Genomic DNA, 21128 nt, shown 5'->3' with positions numbered 1-21128 from the left:
CAATCTAAAGTTTATTTGTGTCAAAGTACAAATATTGCCACTGACAAGAATTCTCTAGCATAAATATAACATGAAAATCTTTTTTTTAGGCCATAATCCAGGCACCATATCATTCAATAGTTCAGTCACATCAAGCAGGGTCACTATACCACAATCATTTTCAAAACACGTTCTTCCTTGTACTCTTTTAATATCAGTTCCCCAGTATGCCTCTCCTGCCATCACCCCGGCGTCCTTATAAATACCATCACTCCTTTTGAATTGAAGATTTAATTCACCATTTATAATTTTAGAAAGCAGACACATTTCTTTCTACTTTCAAAAAGTTTTATACTTGAAGTAACCTTTGATTTCATAGCTACTCTCAAATTACAATTTTGAAATATGATTAGCTATTGATATATTGACTTTGGTTAGAGCTCTTTTAAAAAAATCATTTTATTGGGGGTTGTACAATTCTTATCACTATCCATCCATTGTGTCAAGCACATTTGTACATTTGTTGCCATCATCATTCTCAAAACATTTGCCTTCTACCTGAGCCCTTGGTATCAGCTGGCTTTTTCCCCAACATTTGTATGGCACTATGGCTTGCACATTGAGCTGCTAACAGCAAAGTTGGTGAAATGAAGCCCCCAGCTACTCTGCAGGAAAACGATGAGGCTGTGAACTCCTGGGAAGATTTACAGTCTTGGAACCCCCTCAAAGAGCACTACTCAGTCTGCTCTGTTTGAAATATGGGTATGAGGTAGAAAGGCAAGGTGAGACTCAGGTAAGTAAAATTTTACCTTTGTAAAAAATGACGAGTCATTTAAGATGTAACTATTGGTCTCATATCAGTAGTAAAGAAGAGTTAAGAAAATAAAAGATGTACAATAGCAATTAAGAGACAAATGGGCCACGAGAATCTCCACCTCTGCCACCCTGAGACTAGAAAAACTAGATGGAACGTGGCCACCCCACTGACGGCTCTGAAAGGAATCCAAGTAGGATGTCCTGGATAGAGTGAAACAAAAATGTGGAGCAAATTATTAAAAAATTCGCAGGCCTACTAGTCTAATAAAACTGGCAGAGCCCTGAGACTGTGGTTCTTAGATGCTCTTCAAGCCTAGAACTGAATCATTACCCATGGTTTGACTTTCAGCCAAACAACAAACGGGCCTACAAGGTAAATAACAGTACCTGAGAGGCAAGTTATTCCTTAAAACAACCGACCATCTGACATCAACCGGGCAGAATTTGCCAAAGGATTCAACTTAGAAGGGAGTATGGGACAGAAAAGAAGAGACAGTGGCAAGAGTGCTGTTATATGGCAGGGATTGCCATCAGTGTCATATATAAACATTGTGTGAATGAATTATTGAACAGAAAGCTAATTTTCTCCATAACCTGTTACTCAAACTGTAACAAAAAGATTTTTCCTTTTTTAAGGGAAAAAATGACTAGCCATTAAAAATTACACTTTATATTTCAATTTTTAGTATGTTCTGCTTTCTTTTAAATTAATTTTGTCATTGTTGTAGGGTTTTGTTCATTTCCTGTTTGCGTTTTGTATCCTTTTCTGAGTATGACATCCAGGGTAGGTAAATCTAGAGAGACAGTAACTGGATTAATAATAACTAAGGGCTTAGAAGGGATGTTGGGAGTAAACTGGGAGCTAACAAGGATAAGAAGAAAATGTTAACAAATAAAATCCTTAACATGCTTACTTGGTTACATCACTCCCAAATAACACACGAATTCCAAAGGAAACTCAGCAGCACCTTAGAAGCAAAGAAACTACTATTTACCTAAAATTAAAGATTTTTGAAGGGGTGTGTGTGAAGTGCCTACGACAGTATGGCAACTTGTAAATACACAAAACTTAGGTAACAAGAAGTCACAATGATTAAAATCTATTAAGTCTGTAAGAGAGATACACCTGCTCCCTTAGTGGTAGATGTCTCAGAACTGAACTGGCCTTGCTACAAAACTAACTTCGGTTAAGGGCTTGACTGACTTTACCAAAATACCTCTCCTCTTAGGCAAATCTTTCTTCTCTGGAAAGTTCACATGTTACTACTAAGTCATGATCTCTTGCAACAGCATAAAACATTGAAAGATTTCTTTTTGTACCCCAAATCCCCACACCTACAATAACTTGTCTGTTGAATTTAAAAAAGATAATTCTGGCTGAAATATGCAATGTTCACATACCATTCAGTCGTCTCTGGAGCGCTTCTTCCTCAAGGGTAATAATATAAATTTGCTCATCTAAGTCTTCCAGAATCTAAATTTTAAAAACAAAGAATACATAAAAAACTAGTGCCGATGAGAATGTTTAGGATATTCTGTCTAGTATTTGGATAATGTGGTCATATAAATTACTGAGAATCCAATAAAATGTTCTATTTTATTATCAAGAAAGATTATTTTAATATATAGTAAACATCACAAATTATTAAAGACTACATGTATTTATATTGGATATTTGCAAAGGTTAAAGGATAAACTAATGAGCTCTATTGTTCTCTCATCAGTAACCAAATATGTGAATTTCATGTAATCAAAAAGCTTTTAAATACAGTAATACTTTTCCATGCACAAGCCAAAATTTAGAACGAGAAGGAATAGCACTTGTTTTATTATTTTTATTTACAGAATGTCTAAAATATGAAATCTACATACTTAATCACCACCATGAAATACCCATTTACATAATCTTTGTACAATAAAAATATTCTAATATAAATGATAGTATTACCAAAACTATCCTATAAACAGAATAACCTAGAGAAATGATATGCTTAAATAGAAACCATTCACCATTAAGTCATACAACCCAACAATAAAAAAGGCACTAATCAATTTTCAAAGTATGAGATATAATTTTAGACTGTTAAAAATAAACAAAACCTTAAATTTGTTTAATTCTAGCTTTGTTAACATAGCTATCCTTCTATGAAATAATCCTAACTATTTAAAAGAATTCATATCATATCAATGCTCTATATCAGTTCAATCTAAATTACTTAGTCCTTGCTTCCCACCCCACTCTCAAAAAAGGCAAAGAGTAGACAAAACAAGAGGATAGAAATTCTACACATAAACTGTCTTTCAGCTTCCTGATTAGGTATTTTTAGACAACTGATTCTCAAATAATATAATCCGTTAGGTATGCAATTTATATAAAATTTTTATTTACAAAATCCCTAGTTTTTTGACAAATATTTATAGTCTCTCGTGGCTTATATAAGATGAGATAATGGTTACTATGAGTCATAATCAACTTGAAAGAAGTGAGGATTTATTTTTAGAGTTCTGGCTTATAACTCAACTAATCATTGGAAACACACATGGTCGGTCTCTATCTTAATGCCGGCTAATAAATAAAATACAAATAAACTAATACACATACCATCATTAAGAATGACTATCGTGTAAGAGTACAGTTATGGACTGGGTAAAAGGGGGAAGTGGAGATCTACTTAAGGGAAGATCTTCTAATTAGAAAAGGTCATGAGAGACAATTTTCAAACTGAAAAGGGTCAAACCAGGTGCTAGAATGTATGACGGTTCTAAAAGTAGGAAAGCACTCGGTACGTTGAAATGATGGGCAGGAATGTAGTAAATTAAGGGAAAAGTAACCAGGGTGGAGGTGGAGAAATAGAGACAACTTTGTGGTCCATGAATAAAAACCAAACTGACTGCCACTGAGTTGTTTCTGACTTAGGGCAACCTTATAGAGCAGAGTAGAACTTCCCTGTGGATTTGTGAGAGCATAAATCTTTACAGGAATAAAAAGCCTCAACTCACTTCCTCTGAGTGAGAACTGGTGGTTTCAAACTGCTGACTTTGCAGTTAGCAGAGCAAAACATAATTCACACCACCAGTTTTTGGTTTGCTTTCCAATCAATTTTTCTCATATTCAGTTTTTGGTTTGCTTTCCAATCAATTTTTCTCATAATATTCTACTTTTGGGGTCAGAAATGATCATTTTTATTTTTCTTAGCATCTGTTGTTTTTGTTTGCCATCAAGTTGATTGCAACTCATAGTGAGCCCAAGTGAAACAACGTAAGTGCCGCACAGGGTTGTCTAAGTTGTGATCTTTACAGGAGCAAGTCACCAGGCCTTTCTCCTGAGCGCTTCTGGGAGGGAGGGCTTCAACGGCCACCCTTTCAGTTAGCAGCTGCGTACTTGTGCCACAGCGCACCTATTTTGGAGTTTAGCACATACAAAATAAGTGTTGCCTTACTGTGCAAATAGTCTAATAACTCTCGGCATAGGTATGTTTTACATGGGGACGAGTGCATGTAAATACCCCTCGATGTCTTTCAGCACTCACTATGGATCAGGCAGTGTTAGGTACATGCATAAATCATTATCCTTGTATTCTACTACTAGCCAGGGAAAAACAGACTACTATCCCACTTTATATACCATGAAACAAGATTTCACAAAGAAATGATTTCCCTTTAAAAACGCATGCTCTTAACCACTAAGGTCTAATGGGGACTTAAATATGGATAAAACAGAAGTCTTGTCCTCAAATAGCTCATAACGAGATAGGTGAATGTAAGAAATAATTATAGGATTAAAATAAATTTCATAACTGAGGCATAAGTAAGATGTTACAAAAAGTTAAAAGATGACTTCTGGTTAAAAAGGAAAAAAAAAGTTGATGAGTTTTCTTGATGGTAGCAGCATCGGACCTGATTCTTGAAGTAGCTTAATTTAAAGAAGAGCTAAGGACATTTCCATCAGAGGAACTATGTTCAGAATACTGAATATTTGATAAAATAGCTAGAAGTCAAAGAAATTTAGAGCCAAATCATTAGTAGTACGACCAGCTGAAGATCATTTAAAAATGAATATATATATTTCTGAGTTTATTTATCCGGAAAGTATAATTCAATCAAGTTCTGATATTCAGAAACTTTTCAGGGACATAATACAGAGTTACTATTTTTTTAAGGACTTTAGAAATTACTTTAATGTGGTTTTTGGTAGAAATTTACATGGCAAATTAGGTTTCCATTTCACAATTACTACATAAATTGCTCAATGGCATTGGTTACATAATTCACAATGAGTCAGCATTCTTTTTTTAACAGTCTTATTGGCATATAGTTCACATATACAAATAGTTCAATCAAATTAAGAAGAGTTGTACAACACAGAATTATTATTGGTGATAATGCACAGTTACCATAAATATCTCTAATTATATACAAATTTCATCTTAAATTATGCTAGAATATTTACATGAATTCTTATTGTGAATATTTTAAAGCAATAACTTTGGTTTCCAAACTGAAAAGATTTAAAATAAAAACAAGAGCAGCAACAATCTGAGTCATCAGTACCAAAAAAATATTCCTAGTATGCTTCAAAATACTAGCCCACAACTTAAAAATACTCAAATACAACCTCATTAATTTAATAAACCTCATTTATTTAATGGTTGATAATAAAATACTTACTGTTGGCTTCACTAACAACTGACCCATTACTGTGAACATACGGGAAAGACCAACTGGTGTACACACTGCAGGAAAAAAGATGAGCCACGTAGAGAAAATGATTATTTCAGAGGCAAGACAGAAAACCCACTATTAATCAATAGGGTAAAAGAAACTCAACGATAATCTATTTTAGAAAATTCTTATCTCAAATTCAGATTTTCTCAGTGCTTTGCCAAGGCTCTTCAACTTAGTCAATAAAGATGCTAAGCAGAACAACTGAATACATGAGCATTATTACTATATTTAGAAAAAGATATGTAAAGACCAAAATATTCGTGGTTTTAGCAGTATTCTATAATAGCCATTAGAAATTAACAAAGATGAACTAAGGAACTGAAAAACTTCAAGTAGTTATTTAGTTGACAATCAGACAAGTAACAACTATGACGTAAAATCTTTAATTCTACACTTACCTAATTGTACTAACTCCTAGATATATGATGGTGCTTCAAGGAAAGCACAATACATTTTGAAATAAAATCCACACATTCCTACCATTACCAAGCAAAAGCAGAATTTTCCTTTGTGATAGATGAATGTGACTGTGTGACATGTGTTTATCTTTATCTCCAGCCACAAGCAAGACATTTTCCACAGAGAATACCTCCTCCTCCAAGGTTTCAGCATATCAAAATTTATCTTGAACAGTGTAAAAGGTAAGGGTCAATTTTTTAAAATCTCAAGTGATTAAGAAATTGTATCCACAAACTTGCCTATTATTTTCTAGAATACGGAACAGCTCAACTTTCATAACCATATTTTCCAAAAGAATACTCACAGAGAAGCAACAAACATCCCATCAGTGATATACAGGAATATAAATAGGGTAGATAAAACTCCCAGAGATCTACAAAAACATTTAAATATATTTTAATACATTTCAAATCCAAAAGACTGCATTAAGATTTATACTAACTATAACATTATCATTATAAAGTAACAAAAATTATGGTGCTTACTATATACATTAACATATAGACTGACTATATCTTGATAAAGTCTCAATATCTAAAACCCGCTATATCAATCTCTATTTTAATGTATAGTAAACATCTTAATTACCAATTTGAGTATACTAAATCATATCATTTATTTGAATTCACTGATCTACTGCTAAATTACACAAGAAGTAGATTTAAAATAGAAGAACAGAGAATAACTCCTTTGCAAAATCTGTCTAGAGGGAGGAAAACAAGACAAAATGAAAAGGTTCCGTGGAATTTTAAGAATAAAAATCAATTAATAACAATAAAAAAATTCTGCTTGCTTATTCTGCAGGTGAACACTTCTTTCTATAAGCATGCCTGAAGGGCTCTTAATTCTGTAAATTGACAACCAGAATTAACTATAAAAAAATTAAAATGTTCAAAAAAGTGAATGTGTAACTCTATCCTAAACTACAGTCTCCCTTAAAGAAGCCCGTTTAAACAAAGCAATCCCATACCATATAAAGACTCCATACTGGCAGCATCATTATCAATGAGTGCAGAGGCTACCCATACGATTCCAAGAATAAGAAGGGCAAGAAGAATAAGCATGACCAGAGTTTCTAAGATTCGGGCTCGGATTCCCTGAAAAAATATATAAGAGACTGTTAATGTTCTATTTACTTGGAAGGACAATAAGGTTTCTGTCTGTATGGAGCACAAAATAATCCATTGGAAAGGAAATTTATATTTACTAACCCCCCCCCCACATGACACACACACACACCACAAAATGATTACAGTTAGTAATGCTTAGACTTCCAAAGTATGGAAAATTCTATTAAGGTTAGAATATGATTTTTTTTAATTCTTTGTAAAAACCATTTTTGCAGAGCCATTTTAGATTCTAAATTACTTTCCTAACACCTTCACCAAGAAAGTAGATTAAGGGTTTTTTTTATCATGGTTCCAATAAAGGAAGATAAGGCTAATTATGGCATACAGCCAAACAGTTTAGTGACCATTAAAGTTGGTCAAAGCACAAGGTACCAATTTACTTGAGAACGCAATTATAAGAATTCAATATAACTCTGCCGGCCTACAGAGCCCTCAAGTGTACAGCTGAAGAACTGCTCAGTTTAATCCCAAAACTATAAATTTGGGAGTACTATTTATGTATGTATAGCATTTACATCTTCCCATTCATTTTCATGACATTAGAATATAATAAAGAATCATTTCTGTACAATTTTATTTCAAACAAAGCATATTCTGACCTCATGACTAAGCCTGAGATCAGACTATACTTGAAAACCACTCGACAAGGCAAACAAGAAAATTAATTTCCTATATGCCTCACCAAATAATCATAAGTGCTAAACTTAAAGATTAATAGTGGTATTTTATATTAAATTAATCTATAATATCTGATGTAATAATAAAATTAAAAGTGTACTCTATCTCCTAATAAATCATAATCTTTCTGTCCACATTAAAAATAGTTTAAGGATATGAATAATAAATAAAGATACTACCACTTATTATAATTCTGCCACTAGATATTACTGTAAACAAAACTTCTAATTTCTGAATAAGGAGATAAGTCACACACAAAACAAAGCTCTCCAGGTCTTCAAATTCAATATACAGGAAAAGGAAAGTCTTTACAATCATGGATCAGTTTTCAGTTCTAACTGAAAACCCAAGCACTGAAGTGGCCTTTCCTTACCAATTCTGCAACATCTTGATCAGTCTCACCACAGTGCTGCCATCGAAAGGTTTAAGATACTTCTTCAAGTATGGGAGTTAGTTTATCTTAGATGTTCATAGCAACAGACCAGTAAACCAGAATGAATTACACTTGCATTTTATTTAATATATTTGTTCTAACAGTAGTTATTTTTTCTCAAGTTACATTTTTATATTCCTCAGTTTATTCTGAAAACAATCTTCACTTATATATTCAAATGATTTGGTAATTAAAGTTATCTCAAAGCAGATATAGCATATATTATTCATATTCTATAAATTTATTAAACACCTCATGAAAGAGCTTGTTAACTTATCAATATTTAAGGACTTCCACATAATCATACTCTCCCAATTTTTGAAAATATTTCTCTCCCAATCTAAGACAATTTATCTATTTGACATTTGAGATAACACAATGTACATATAAAAAAGACACATTTGTAAAAGTGACCATAAGTTAAATTTTCAGAGGGAAAGTTATTCAATAGGAGCAATTAAGCTGGCTTCTTAAGGGAAAAAACTAGGTAAAAATTATGAAGGATGGAAAGTACAGAAGATTATTTCCATAAATCTTTACCTATCTTTCAACATAAAGTCTATACGAAGAGTGTGTGCAAATTAAAATGCATCTCATCTAGATTGTGGGTGCCCATAGTTGGGGACTGTTATTCGATGAGAGGCCCTGGGATAAAAAGCTGAGACGTAGTTTATAGGGAAGTACAGGATGCCTGTCCTTCATTAACAGATCATCTAAGTTATTGGAGAGGTAGACTAGGCTGTTTAAAAGTCTCAACTAGCCAGGTTGTTGGCCTGGACCTTAAAGTGATGTTGTATTTCATTATTTACTATCATCATAATTAAGCATTTCCAAGTGAAAGCAGTCCTTAGATTTGTACCTCCCAAACACCAGAAAATGACACTGCTACAAAACACGCACAAAATTCTCCATTTTGTTGTTTTACTATTTTGCTTATAACAAGGGTAAGTGGGAAGTAGTTCAACTAAGTTGAGAAGATTTCATGTACCCAAAAAATTGTCTGAATCAGACTATGTTTATTTATTCTTCTGCCAATCACAACTGATATCTACTTACAATTATTTTTGGGGTAAGAAACAGTAGGTCAACTGAAGAAGTGGCTGCAACTCTGAGCTATGGCACTGACGTGACTACACTTCTAACACACGCGCAGACCAATGATGTAGAGCATCACTACAAAGGTGCTCCTTACAGAGGGCCTTCAGCAGCTTTAGCTTGCCTTTTCCAAAAGTGCCTAAGACACAGGGTTAATGTCAGAGTGAGTCGTGGCCATAATAGGGATCTTCAATAATAAGTTGCTTTTGTGGATCACAATCGCCAAGTAGTTCAATTTTAGTGTTGCAGCTCTTAACTTGATGACCTTTTCTAGTCAGCGCTCTTAGATTGAGTTCGTCCATGCAGAGTATCTAATCCCAGTAGGCAACGTCCTCTTTGGTCATCACCCGGGCAATGTAACTCATGGGGATACCAAGCTTCTTCATGCAATTCTGCCCTCGATAAAAAGGCAGGTTTCCTGTTTCACATTAGGATGTTGCTGTCTATTCTCCACTTATCTAAAAGGTTTTGATTGGTTACACGTTTTTGAAAACTGCTTCTGCAATAGGTAATCAACAAATGTTACTCAGGCATACAAACAGAACCTATTTGGGGACCTGCTCTGCCATCTTCTAATGCACAGAGTTGTACACCATGCATGAGAACCACCAGTCCGAGTAGCTATTTTTAATAAATAAGAATAGTTGCAAAATACACTACTACAAAACAGATTACACCTAGTCTTCACTTATCAGCATGGTGAGGTTCCATATACGATTGTGGTATGTGAAAATCAGCACTGTGCAAAAATGGAAAATGGTCACATAAAATCACAAAAAGGAAAAAGAACTACATCCCTATATAACTGCTAAACTGCATTATTATATAATTGTCAAAGCACAAAGAATCACGAATTATCCAAGTTCACACATAACCTTAAATAACACAGCCAGTGTTTTAACCTTGCATCTCAGCATTCATGATGGGCAGACATATATCATTAAAGTTCAAAACAGTCTAATAATAAAATTTAAGTTGTCATAAATACAAAATATTAGGTAATGAGATCATTAATGAACAAGGAGTAGGTATAAAACTTTACTGAAGTTTTTTGAACATCTACTGCACAACTGTGAAACTATCAGGATAACAGATCTGATATCCATCACCTTAACAATGATTTCTTCACTCTTTATTTTCTTTTTTTCTCTCTCTCCGCCTCCCTCTCTCTTGCCATCCTGTTATTTTTCTCTATGCTTCCCTCCTCTCCCTTTAATCTCTCTAAGCATTCCAAAAAACTCCTTGTCATCGAGTTGATGCAGACTCATAGTGACCCTATAGGACAAGGTAGAACTGCCCCTGTGAGTTTCTAAGACTATAACTGTTTTCAGGAGTGGAAAACCCAGTCTTTATCGCACAGAGTGGCTGGTGGTTTCAAAGAGTGGACCATGTGGGTCACAGGCCAACTTGACCACTACCCCATCGGGACTCCTAGCATTAGCCTGCTATTATAGATGTAATATTATTTGGAAATCTACATAAGACAGGCAAAAAGAGTAAGTGCTCTGGTTTGTATGCATTATCTTCCCTCAACTTTTTCTTTCCTTGCTCTAACTGGCAAATTCTCCCTGCATCTGACTAGCCTATAAGAAACATATGAGCTAAACAACAGGCTTCTCAAAATAATCAGAATGCATTTTGTATTATGACATGAGCTAATAGTAGGGGCTCCTTGGAACCACATAAAATCTACTGCCTAAAGCACGTAATGTGTGTTACAAGTTTTTTTAAAATGTGTCATAATTACTATACTAATAATGAAACAATAAGTGTGTTAAAATGGTAATAAATGTTGGAGGATTAATTGCCATAAGACATATATATGTCTACAGACATTTTATTAATATTTAGTAAAATTTATCTCCAAATATGTTCCTCATTTGTGTTGGGTCAAGAAGCCCTGGGAGTACAATAGTCAAGTTCTCAGGCACTGGCCAAAATGTTGGCACGTCAAAGCCACCAAGCATTCAACAGAAAAAAACGATCTGCGAATCTGCTCCTATAAACCTTACAGTTGAGTAAATTGTGGAGCAAGTTTATCCTGTCTTATAGGGATGCTATGAGTTGGAGTCAATACAATGGTCACAGTTCTGCATATCTTGCGAGCAGAGAGGCATTGACAGTCCTAGTTTGGGGCTATATTTTCAAGGATGCTTGCACAGCAAACAATCTTGGAAGACTAAGTTAATGTCTCTCTCAAAGCACAGGGTAGATTTATTTACTATCTAGTATGATAATGTCAATCTTGACAGCATAGGTCAGGAAGATTTCATTGAAAACCCTTACAAATTATTTGAGTATCGTAAACTCAGGTTTTTCCTTTGTGAGCCAAGCTCACTGAGAACACAGTATCTACCCAGGCTACTCCATAAGTACCTACAGGACTTGAGGGACAACAGGAATGAAGACAAACAGAAAGTGCCTGTGCTTGCTGTGCTGTGAGTACGTAACTCTCAAAGCAAACTCATGGCCACTGAGGCAATGCTGACCATTAGCGCCCCACCCCGTGAGTTACCAAGACTGTAACTGTTTACAGGAATAGAAAGCGAGTCTTTCTCCCTCGGAGCTGCTGGTGGTTTCGAACTGCCAACCATGTGGAACACAGCCCAGGGCTCCCTGTGAGTACTAATGTCCACCATTTCAAACTTAGGAATATCATAAACCCTGCACCAGGCTAATTTGTTAGCTTGCAAGTGAATAAAATCTTAGCTCTCACAGTTCTTTACAGTTTTCGGTGACAATGATAGGATGATACAGAAACACAACTTTCTGGAAGATCCAAAGGCCTACACAGGGAGGCTTACGGGATGGGAGAAGAATCCCCAAGATCCAGTAGGGAATGCTCTCATCCAAGTGGTGGGCTAGTGGGGAGGGGAAAGATTCTGAACTGTCCTACCTGTCAATGAATGCTTCAAGGCTAAGCTGCAAAAGTGAGGGGTAAAACAAATCATCAAAATTATGGTTTGGCTGTAGCTCACGCTACTTGAAAAGGAAGCAAAAAGATGTTGTTATGACAATATAATAAGTCCAGCATTCTAATCATAGTATTAATAACAAGGTCAATTGGCACAATGTAGCCCACATGCTACCTTGCTAAGTAGCAACTGGGGGCTTAAAAGCTTATGAATGGTATCTAGGGAACAACTATTGATCTTTTCCAGTTGGAATACTATGGAGAAATGGACTCCTTTAAAGCAACAGAAAAGGCAGCACTTGCTAAGGACAAAGTTCAGAAGGCCGGAAAGCTTAGGAAAGAAGGAAAACTGGAAATAGGAAATAATGGAGGAAGTGGGATAAAAGATGTTACATTGTAGGGATTGCAAGCAATGTAAAAATTGTTGAACGGAAAACTGACTGGCTCTGTAAACACTCATCCAATTTTTAAAATTAATAACAAAAGCAAGAACTGTTGGAGAATGCAATGAAATGCAATGGCTTGGTATGGCTCTTCTATCCATATCCTTTATAACTAACTCCCCCCACAGGGATTGGGTGGGACTATGCAAAGAAAATGTAGAAGACTCTAACTTGGAGTTTGGTCAGTTTTCCCATATTGCTGACTCTAAAAGTGAGCCATCTCAGAAGCAAGAATAGAAAATCTTGTGATCTTCAAGAAAGAAAAGCCACTATTGGAACATGTGTGAGATCTTCCCTGAAGTTGCAGGGGCAATAAAGGCCACAGAGGACATAGCACCAAAACCATGAGACAGACCACAAAACTAGACAGAGGTCAAGGGACCACATGGCTAAGCAACAGAAGACCAGAGAGAGACATGCCTGCCTGCAAAGTTAAGAAGAAGTGCTGTCACAGCATGAAGCACATCCTGGCCCACCAAGCCCTGGGGATGATATTTATCCTTAGATCAGCCAATGCACACAAAGAACCATAGGGCTGGCCCTACCACAAGACGCGACGTCTCTCACTGACCAATAGCACTACAGGAGACAACACTGGGGACACACTGCAGGAATTGTGCCCGATCTGACTTCATCACACCGAGGGGAAACACTAAGGGTGAAACACTAAGGGCGTACAACAGAACAGCAAAGGGAGCAGAGCAATGAAGTCAGCATGGAACACCAAAATTAGACTGTAGGGCCAGGGGGTGGCACCCCATCAGACTCGACTGGAAAACACTCATAAAAGTCAAAAAATAGACCTTGAACTATTTATAGGCTTTTCTCTTTTTTTTTGTCATTGGCTTTTGCTTTTTGGTTTTTGTTGTTGTTGGAGTCATTGTTTTATTTTCCATTGTTGCTTTGTTTTGCTTGCTCTTGTGTTTGTGCATATTATAACTTTCTGCATGTCTATCTAGATAAGATAGGCAGGATAAACAAGCCAGAGGACAATGGGACCGACAGTTGAGGGGGGCAGGGACATAGGAGAGGGGAGATGTGAGGAAATAAAGTGGGTGTTAACAAACCCAGGGACAAGGTAACAACACATGACTGAAAGTCGATGGTGAGGAGGTGTAAAAGATCTGGTAGGACTTCATCAAGGGCAATGTAACCGAGAGGAATTACTGAACCCCAAATTAAGGCGGAACATGATAGTGGGACAAGAGGAGAGTTAAAGGAAACAGAGGAAAGAACTAGGAGGCAACAGGCATTTATAGAGATCTAAATACAGGTATGTACATATGTAAATATATTTATATATGATGAGAAAATAGATCTGTGTACATAATTTATAGGTTTAGTATTAAGGAAGCAGATGGACATTGGGCCTCTACTCAAGTCCTCCTTCAACACAGAATATTTTCTTTAAATAATCCGGTATTCTCAGATATGCTCACCTTCCTGACATGATCACTGAAGACAAAACAGGGCATACATCTATGAAAAACCAACAGCTAATGTGGTAGTTAATGGAGAAAAGATGAAAACAATTCCACTGAAAAAGGGGATCAGACAAGGATGCCCTTTGTCCCCACTCCTATTCAATTTCATACTGGAGGTCCTATCTACAACATAAGAAAAAGGAAAGATATTAAAGGTATTCAGCTGGGGAAGGAAGAGGCGAAATTATCACTATCCGCAGACAATATGATTCTATATATTGAAGATCCCTGAAACTCCACAAGCGGAGTTTGGGAAGCAATAGAGGAATATGGCAGTGTGGCGGGATACAAAATCAACAAACAGAACTCTATTGGACTGCTTTACACATCAGACAAGATCACAAAAGAGACGATTAAAAAGGTACTAGCCTTTACAATAGCCAAGCACAAATTGAAATACCAAGGGATATACCTGACTAGAAAAACAAAAGATTTGTATGAGAAAAATTATAAAACACTACTTCAAAAAATCAAGAGTGACCTCAACAAATGGAAGAATATCCCATGCTCATGGGTTAGCAGACTGAATATAGTAAAGATGTCAGTTCTGCCCAAGGCACTATATAAGTTCAATGCTATCCTGATACAAATACCACCATCCTTCTTCAAAGAATTGGAAAAACAGATTGCCAACTTCATATGGAGGGGGAAGAAGCCGAGAATTAGCAGAGAACTCCTCAAGACGAAGGACAAAGTGGGAGGGCTTGCTCTACCTGATTTCAGCACGTACTATATGGCCACAGAAGTCAAAACAGTGTGATACTGGCATAATGACAGATATTCAGAACAATGGAAAAGAGCTGAAGACCCAGAAATAAAAACATCAGTATACAGGCAACTGATCTTTGATAAGGGCTCAAAAATATTAAATGGGAAGCAGATGCCATCTTCAATAAATGGTGCTGGAAAAAAATGGATATCTACCTGCAGAAAAATGAAGCAAGACCCTTACCTCACTCCATGCATGAGAATAACCTCAAGGTGGATCACAGACCTTTAGATAAAACCCCAAACAATGAGGGTCATTAATGAGGAAATTGGGACAAACCTGAGAACCTTGGCACAGGGAATACATAGGCTATCAGAAATAGGGAAGGACACAAATACAGAAGAGTCACAAATAGACAAGTGGGATATACTGAAGATAAGACACCTGTGTACATCGAAAGAATTCACCAAGAGAGTCCACCGACTGGGAAAACGTCTTTAGCTATGACATATCAGACAAAGGCCTTATTACTAAAATCTACAATACTTTCCAAGCTTACAATAAGCTTACAATAAGAGAAAAACTAATTGCCCACTGAGGAGGAAGTTTCACAGAATCTGAAACCCAAATGGCCAATAAACATGAGAAAATGTTCCCAATCGTTAGCCATAAGAGAAATGCAAATCAAAACAACTATGAGATACCACCTAACACCCTCAAAGATAGCCCAATTCAAAAAATCAGACAGCAACAAGTATTGGAGAGGGGCTGTGATGAGATAGGAACTCTCATCCACTGCTGGTGGACCAGTAGGTATGTACAGCCACTATGGAAATCAATTTGGTGATTTCTCAAACAGATGGAAGTTGAGTTACCATATGACCCAGCAATCCCCCTACTGGGCATATACCCAGAAGAAGCAAGAAACAAACCATGGCCAGACATCTGTGCTCCAATGTCCACTGCGTCACAGTTCACAATTGCAAGGAATTGTAAACAACCCAAATTTCCATCAAAAGACGAATGAAATAAAAAAAACTGTGGTACATACATACAACAGAGTACTATGCATCGCTAAAAAGCAGTGATGAACGCCTGAAGCATATCAGCCCGCATGGGAAGAACTGAAGCAAATTATGCTAAATGAAGTAAGCCAAGCACAAAAGGACAAGTATAACATGAGTCCGCTGAGGTAAGTTTACATGTATGTATGTATGTATGTATATATATATATATATATATATATATATATATATATATATATATATGAATGAGAGAGAGAACCGAAAGGTAAGTGCAAAAGGGGCACAGGGAAAAAACTACTGTATACAAATAGTCCAGGGGTGAGGTCCAGAAAGTATGGCAGGGGCAAGACCAAGGGTGAGGTCCAGGTAGTATGGCAGGGGCCAACCAAATGCAGGGGTACATATGGCAGTCAACTAAAACGGGGTTGGAGGGAGGAAAGGGGAAAGAAAATTTAAAAAGATGTGTGATCGGGGAATAGGGCAGCAGATGGATATTGGGCCTCCACTCAAGCACTTACTCAATGCAAGAACACTTTGTTCTATTAAATTGGCATTCCAGGATGCACACCTTCCCGACACGATTGCTGAAGAAAAATGTGTGCATAAGCAAACATGGTGAAGAAAGCTGACGGTGCTCGGCTATCAAAAGATATAGTGTCTGGGGTACTAAAGGCTTGAAGATAAACAAGCAGTCATCTAGCTGAGAAGCATCAAAGCCCACATGGAAGAAGCACAGCAGCCTGTCTAGAAGGGACCAGTTATCAGACATCAAAGAACTAAAAATGTTATCAATGGGTGCCCACCTCCCTGATGCAATCAATGAAGACAAATGTGTGCATAAGCAAATGTGGTGAAGAAAGTTGATGGTGCCTGCCTATCAAAAGATATAGCGTCTGAGGTCTTAAGAGCTCAAGGATAAACAAGACACTATCTAGTTCAGAAGCAACAAAGCCCACATGGAAGAAACACACCAACCAGCCTGTGTGACCACGAGTTGCCAAAAGGATCAGGTATCAAGCATCAAGGAACAAAAAAATCATATCAATGTAAATGTGGTTGAGTGCAGAGTGGAGACTCAAAGCCCATTGGTTGCCAACCGGACACCCCCTTACTGAAGGGTTGTGGGGAAGAGATGAGCCAGTCAGGGTACAGGGTAGCAACGATGAAACATATAACTCTCCTCTAGTTCTTAAATGCTTCTTCCCTCCCTACCCCCCCTCACTATCATGATCCCAATTCTACCTTACAAATCTGGCTAGACCAGAGGATGTACAGTGGTACAGATAGCAACTGGAAACTCCTTCAGGACCAGTGGTAAGAGTGGCGATGCATGGAGGGTGGAGAGTATGTGGAGGAGGAAGGGGGAACTGATTACAAGAATCTACGTATAGCCTACTCCCTGGGGGATGGACAGCAGAGAAGAAGATGGGGGAGACTTCGGACAGTGTAACATATGACAAAACAATAATAATTTATGAATGATGAAGGGTTCATGAGGTAGGGGCGAGTGGGGAGGGAGCAGCAGATATTAAGGGCTCAAGTAGAAGGCAAATGTTTTGAGAATGATGATGGCAACAAATGTACATATGTTCTTGACCCAATGGATGTATGTATGGATTGTGATAAGAATTGTACGAGCCTCCAATAAAATGATTTAAAAAAAAAACAGGACATAAGCAAATGTGGTGAAGAAAGCTGATGGTGCCCAGCTATCAAAAGATATAGCATCTGGGGTCTTAAAGGCTTGAAGATAAACCAGCAGCCATCTAGCTGAGATGCAACAAAGCCTACATGGAAGGAACACACCAACCTGTGTGATCATAAAGTGTTGATAGGATCAGGTATCAGGTATCAAAGACCCAGAACAAAAAATCATGTCAATGTGAATAGGGGGGTAGGGTGCGGAGTTGAGGCCCAAAGTCCATCTGTAGTCAATTGGACATCCCTTTACAGAAGGGTTGTGTGAAAAAGACACGCCAGTCAGGGTGCAGTATAGCACTGATGAAACACGCCTTTTTTCTGGTTCTTCAGAGCTTCTTCACCCCCATTATCATGACCCTAATTCTACTTTACAAACCTGTCTAGATCAGAGCATGTACATATAAGAGCTGGAAACACAGGAAATTTTCAGGACAGATAAACTCCTCAGGACCAATATTGAGAGTAGCCATACCAGAAGGGTAATTAAGGGGACGATGGGGGCAAAAGGGAGAACTGATCACAATGACCTACCTAAAACCCCCTCCCAGGGGGATGGACAACAGCTAAGGGGATAAAGGGAAACATCGGATAGTATAAGACATGGAAAAATAATAATAATTTATAAATTATCAAGGGTTCATGAGGGAGAGGAAAAAATGAGGAGCTGATACCAAGGACTCAAGTAGTAAGAAATGTGTTTTAAATGATGATGACAACAAATGGACAAACGTGTTTGACACAATGAATGCATACATGGATTATGATAAAGAGTTGTATAAGCCCCCAGTAAAACGATTTTTTAAAAAGAGGTGCTGCAGACAAAAGAACTGTTTCCTTACTTTTTGGTAGCTTGCTAGCTTTCCTATAAAATCTTTAATTATGAGTATTGGCTGTGTGTTCTATGTGGCCAATGTCACAAATTTTAAAACCCAGCAGAGAAATAGATTGCCATGGGGTAAGAATAGGAAGAAGGAGGATGTGGAAGGACGCAGGTCTAACTTCTGCCTCTCAGGAATCATTCTTGGGAAGATGTGGATTTGGAGTCTCCTCCTTTATGCTGTCAGTAAAGGTCACATGTGGCCCCACACACCATTTCCTTACTGAGTAATGTTTTTTTGCTATTATTGTTATTTTAATCAAGATAAATATTAATGATTACACTATGATGGCAAATAGTCAGGTTCCATTTCATATATAAATGGAGTTATTCCAAATAAAACATGTTTAAACATGCCTATAGTCACATGTGTGTGAAAGCTAGACAATGAATAAGGAAGACTAAAGAAAAATTGACAGGTTTTTGAATTATGCTGTTCTCAAAGAATATTAGTGCTCCTTAGAAGCAAGGATGTTGAGACTTCGTTTCACCTACTTTGAACACGTTGTCAGGAGAGAGCAGTCCCTGAAGAAGGACATCATGTTTGGTAAAGTGGAGGGGCAGTGAAAGAGAGGAAGGCCCTCAAGGAGATGGAAGGACACGCTGGCTGCAACAATGGGCTCAGGCCCAGAAATAACTGTGAGGATGGCACACGACTGGGCAGTGTTTCATTCTGTTGTGCAGAGGGTTGCTACCAACTGGATGGCAACTAACAACAATACACACTTCCAGGAAAAAAAAATCTATGACTGAAGAAGTGCAACCAGAATGCCCTGTGGATAGGAGGATAGCAGGAAATACACTTTGGACATGTTATCAGGAGAGATCAGCTACAATAGCTTCACAATTTGGTATTTTGTCTAATAAAAACTTCCACTATTTTGTAGCAATATTTTTTTCTTAGCCTCGAAATCATTAATAACAAGCTAAATTCAATGCAAAAAACCCTTGAAAGTCCATTTAATTAATGGCCTAGATTGTTTCATAAAGAAGTAGACATTTAGATAGATGTTACAGGGAAAAAAATTCATTTTAAATAGGAGTCACTTAAAAATTCTATTTTTCTTTCTTACCCTGACGACAGAGAAATTGAAGTTAAATCATTCTCTTAAAAACTTAAGTTTATTACTACTAGATTCAAAATTTGTATTACCTTCTAATATAGTAGGAAAAATAAAGGAATACTCAGTATAGTAAAAAATAGATGATATAGTAAAACTTTAACAAATATTCTAAAATTCATAGACATCCAGAGACAATGATAAAGTGAAATGCATCCACTATAGCCAGTGTAAGGAGTAAATATGTGGAAGACAAGTTTTGGAGAAGAGGCAGGCACTGACAGGTGTAACAGAAAGGCATTTTATTCCTTTGGTGCCCTGCTCAAAGGTGGGTGCACAAGCACTGGAGCTACTTCCTCTCCCATGCACCATCTGGTGTCCAAAAATAACCCAGCCTGTTGATCTATTCTTTTTAGGCTTGCATACACTGCCCTACACATACTGTCAGACTGCCTGCAGTCCTGCGTACATTAAATGTGCACTAAGTCCACAGCCTCAACTTCCTCACAAGGCAACTCCATTCATTAGGGGCCAAAAACACATGCTGTGGGTTATGTGCAATTATGCTATACCTTGTATTCACTTATGCTTTTGGAGCCCACCCATTCAAGCCTCACCAAATGAACTCACAAACTCTGTGTTGAATAGCAAGGTTCTCACTGCTGACACCACTTTATTTCAGCAGTGGGAACATCTTGACTCAGCAGCCACCACAAGGCCTTTTGAATAAACTGTTAGCTTGTAACCTCATTGTCATGCTAACATCCCTTCCTCCTCCTCCAAAAGGGAATGAGCAGCAACCAAAGCACCATTCAGCCTCATTAGCCCTTAGAGCAGTGAGGGACTCTCACTCCTCTCCCTACTCCACCACTTGTGTTAGAGCATTCACTACAAGATCGGAAGGGTCTTTTCAAATTACCAAGCCTGGCACCTGTAAAGCCCTTACCCGCCTCTTCCAGAAAGCCATGTCTCTGTCAGCAGTACATCTCATTACCAGAACTGTCAGGTGTAGCGCTAAGTTTACCCTCCTTACAAGCAAATACATTAGTCTGTTGCTGTTGTGTGGGTTCTGGCAGAAAACACAAGACTTTTGGGTCAGAAATAAAGAACTTTATTATTCATGGCACAGAAAGCAGCCTGAGGTGATACCAGAGGTTCAAAAGGATGTGACATAGGGAGGGGATTTGGACTGAAGAACAGGTAAATTAAGAGAATCCACTGCTTTTATAGCAACGTAAGCCTGTGCTTTCCCAGAGGGTGCCCTCCTGGGTTGCTCCCTGTAAATACCCGCCCTGTCAAATGGCCCAGGTGCAAATCAGTCATGATCCAATATTCTTGTCATACCCAGCAAGGATATGCAGGAATGCTCGGGGCCAATGGCACACTGTCTCTCCACATAGCTCTCTATCAGTAAGTACGTACTCATCAAGAGGAAAATATAACAATGACATACAGAATCGGGAAAATAACAAAGTTGAGTTAATAAATGAGTTATCTACTAAAATACATTCATTTGTTTCAACTACTCAGAAAAAATTCACAAAATTCCATTAGACATTATAAAAGAATAACACAAACTCACTGTCATTGAGTTCATTT

General features: G+C 37.4%; 1 protein-coding gene across 1 annotated transcript in view; it reads right to left on the bottom strand.

Moving 5' to 3' along the window:
* LMBR1 (limb development membrane protein 1) overlaps positions 1-21128 on the bottom strand; it is a 171952-nt gene that overhangs the window by 50562 nt on the left and 100262 nt on the right. The window contains exons 6-9 of the mRNA XM_075550180.1: positions 6950-7076; positions 6284-6352; positions 5464-5528; positions 2197-2269 (exon numbers count right to left, since the gene is read on the bottom strand). Coding sequence (XP_075406295.1) covers positions 2197-2269; positions 5464-5528; positions 6284-6352; positions 6950-7076 — 334 coding nt within the window. The remainder of the gene's footprint in view (positions 1-2196; positions 2270-5463; positions 5529-6283; positions 6353-6949; positions 7077-21128) is intronic.

Source organism: Tenrec ecaudatus, chromosome 5, assembly GCF_050624435.1.
Source record: "Tenrec ecaudatus isolate mTenEca1 chromosome 5, mTenEca1.hap1, whole genome shotgun sequence".
Taxonomy (NCBI): Eukaryota; Metazoa; Chordata; class Mammalia; order Afrosoricida; family Tenrecidae; genus Tenrec; species Tenrec ecaudatus.
The sequence above is the reverse complement of the archived record's forward strand: the minus strand, read 5'-3'. Positions and strand labels throughout refer to the sequence as shown.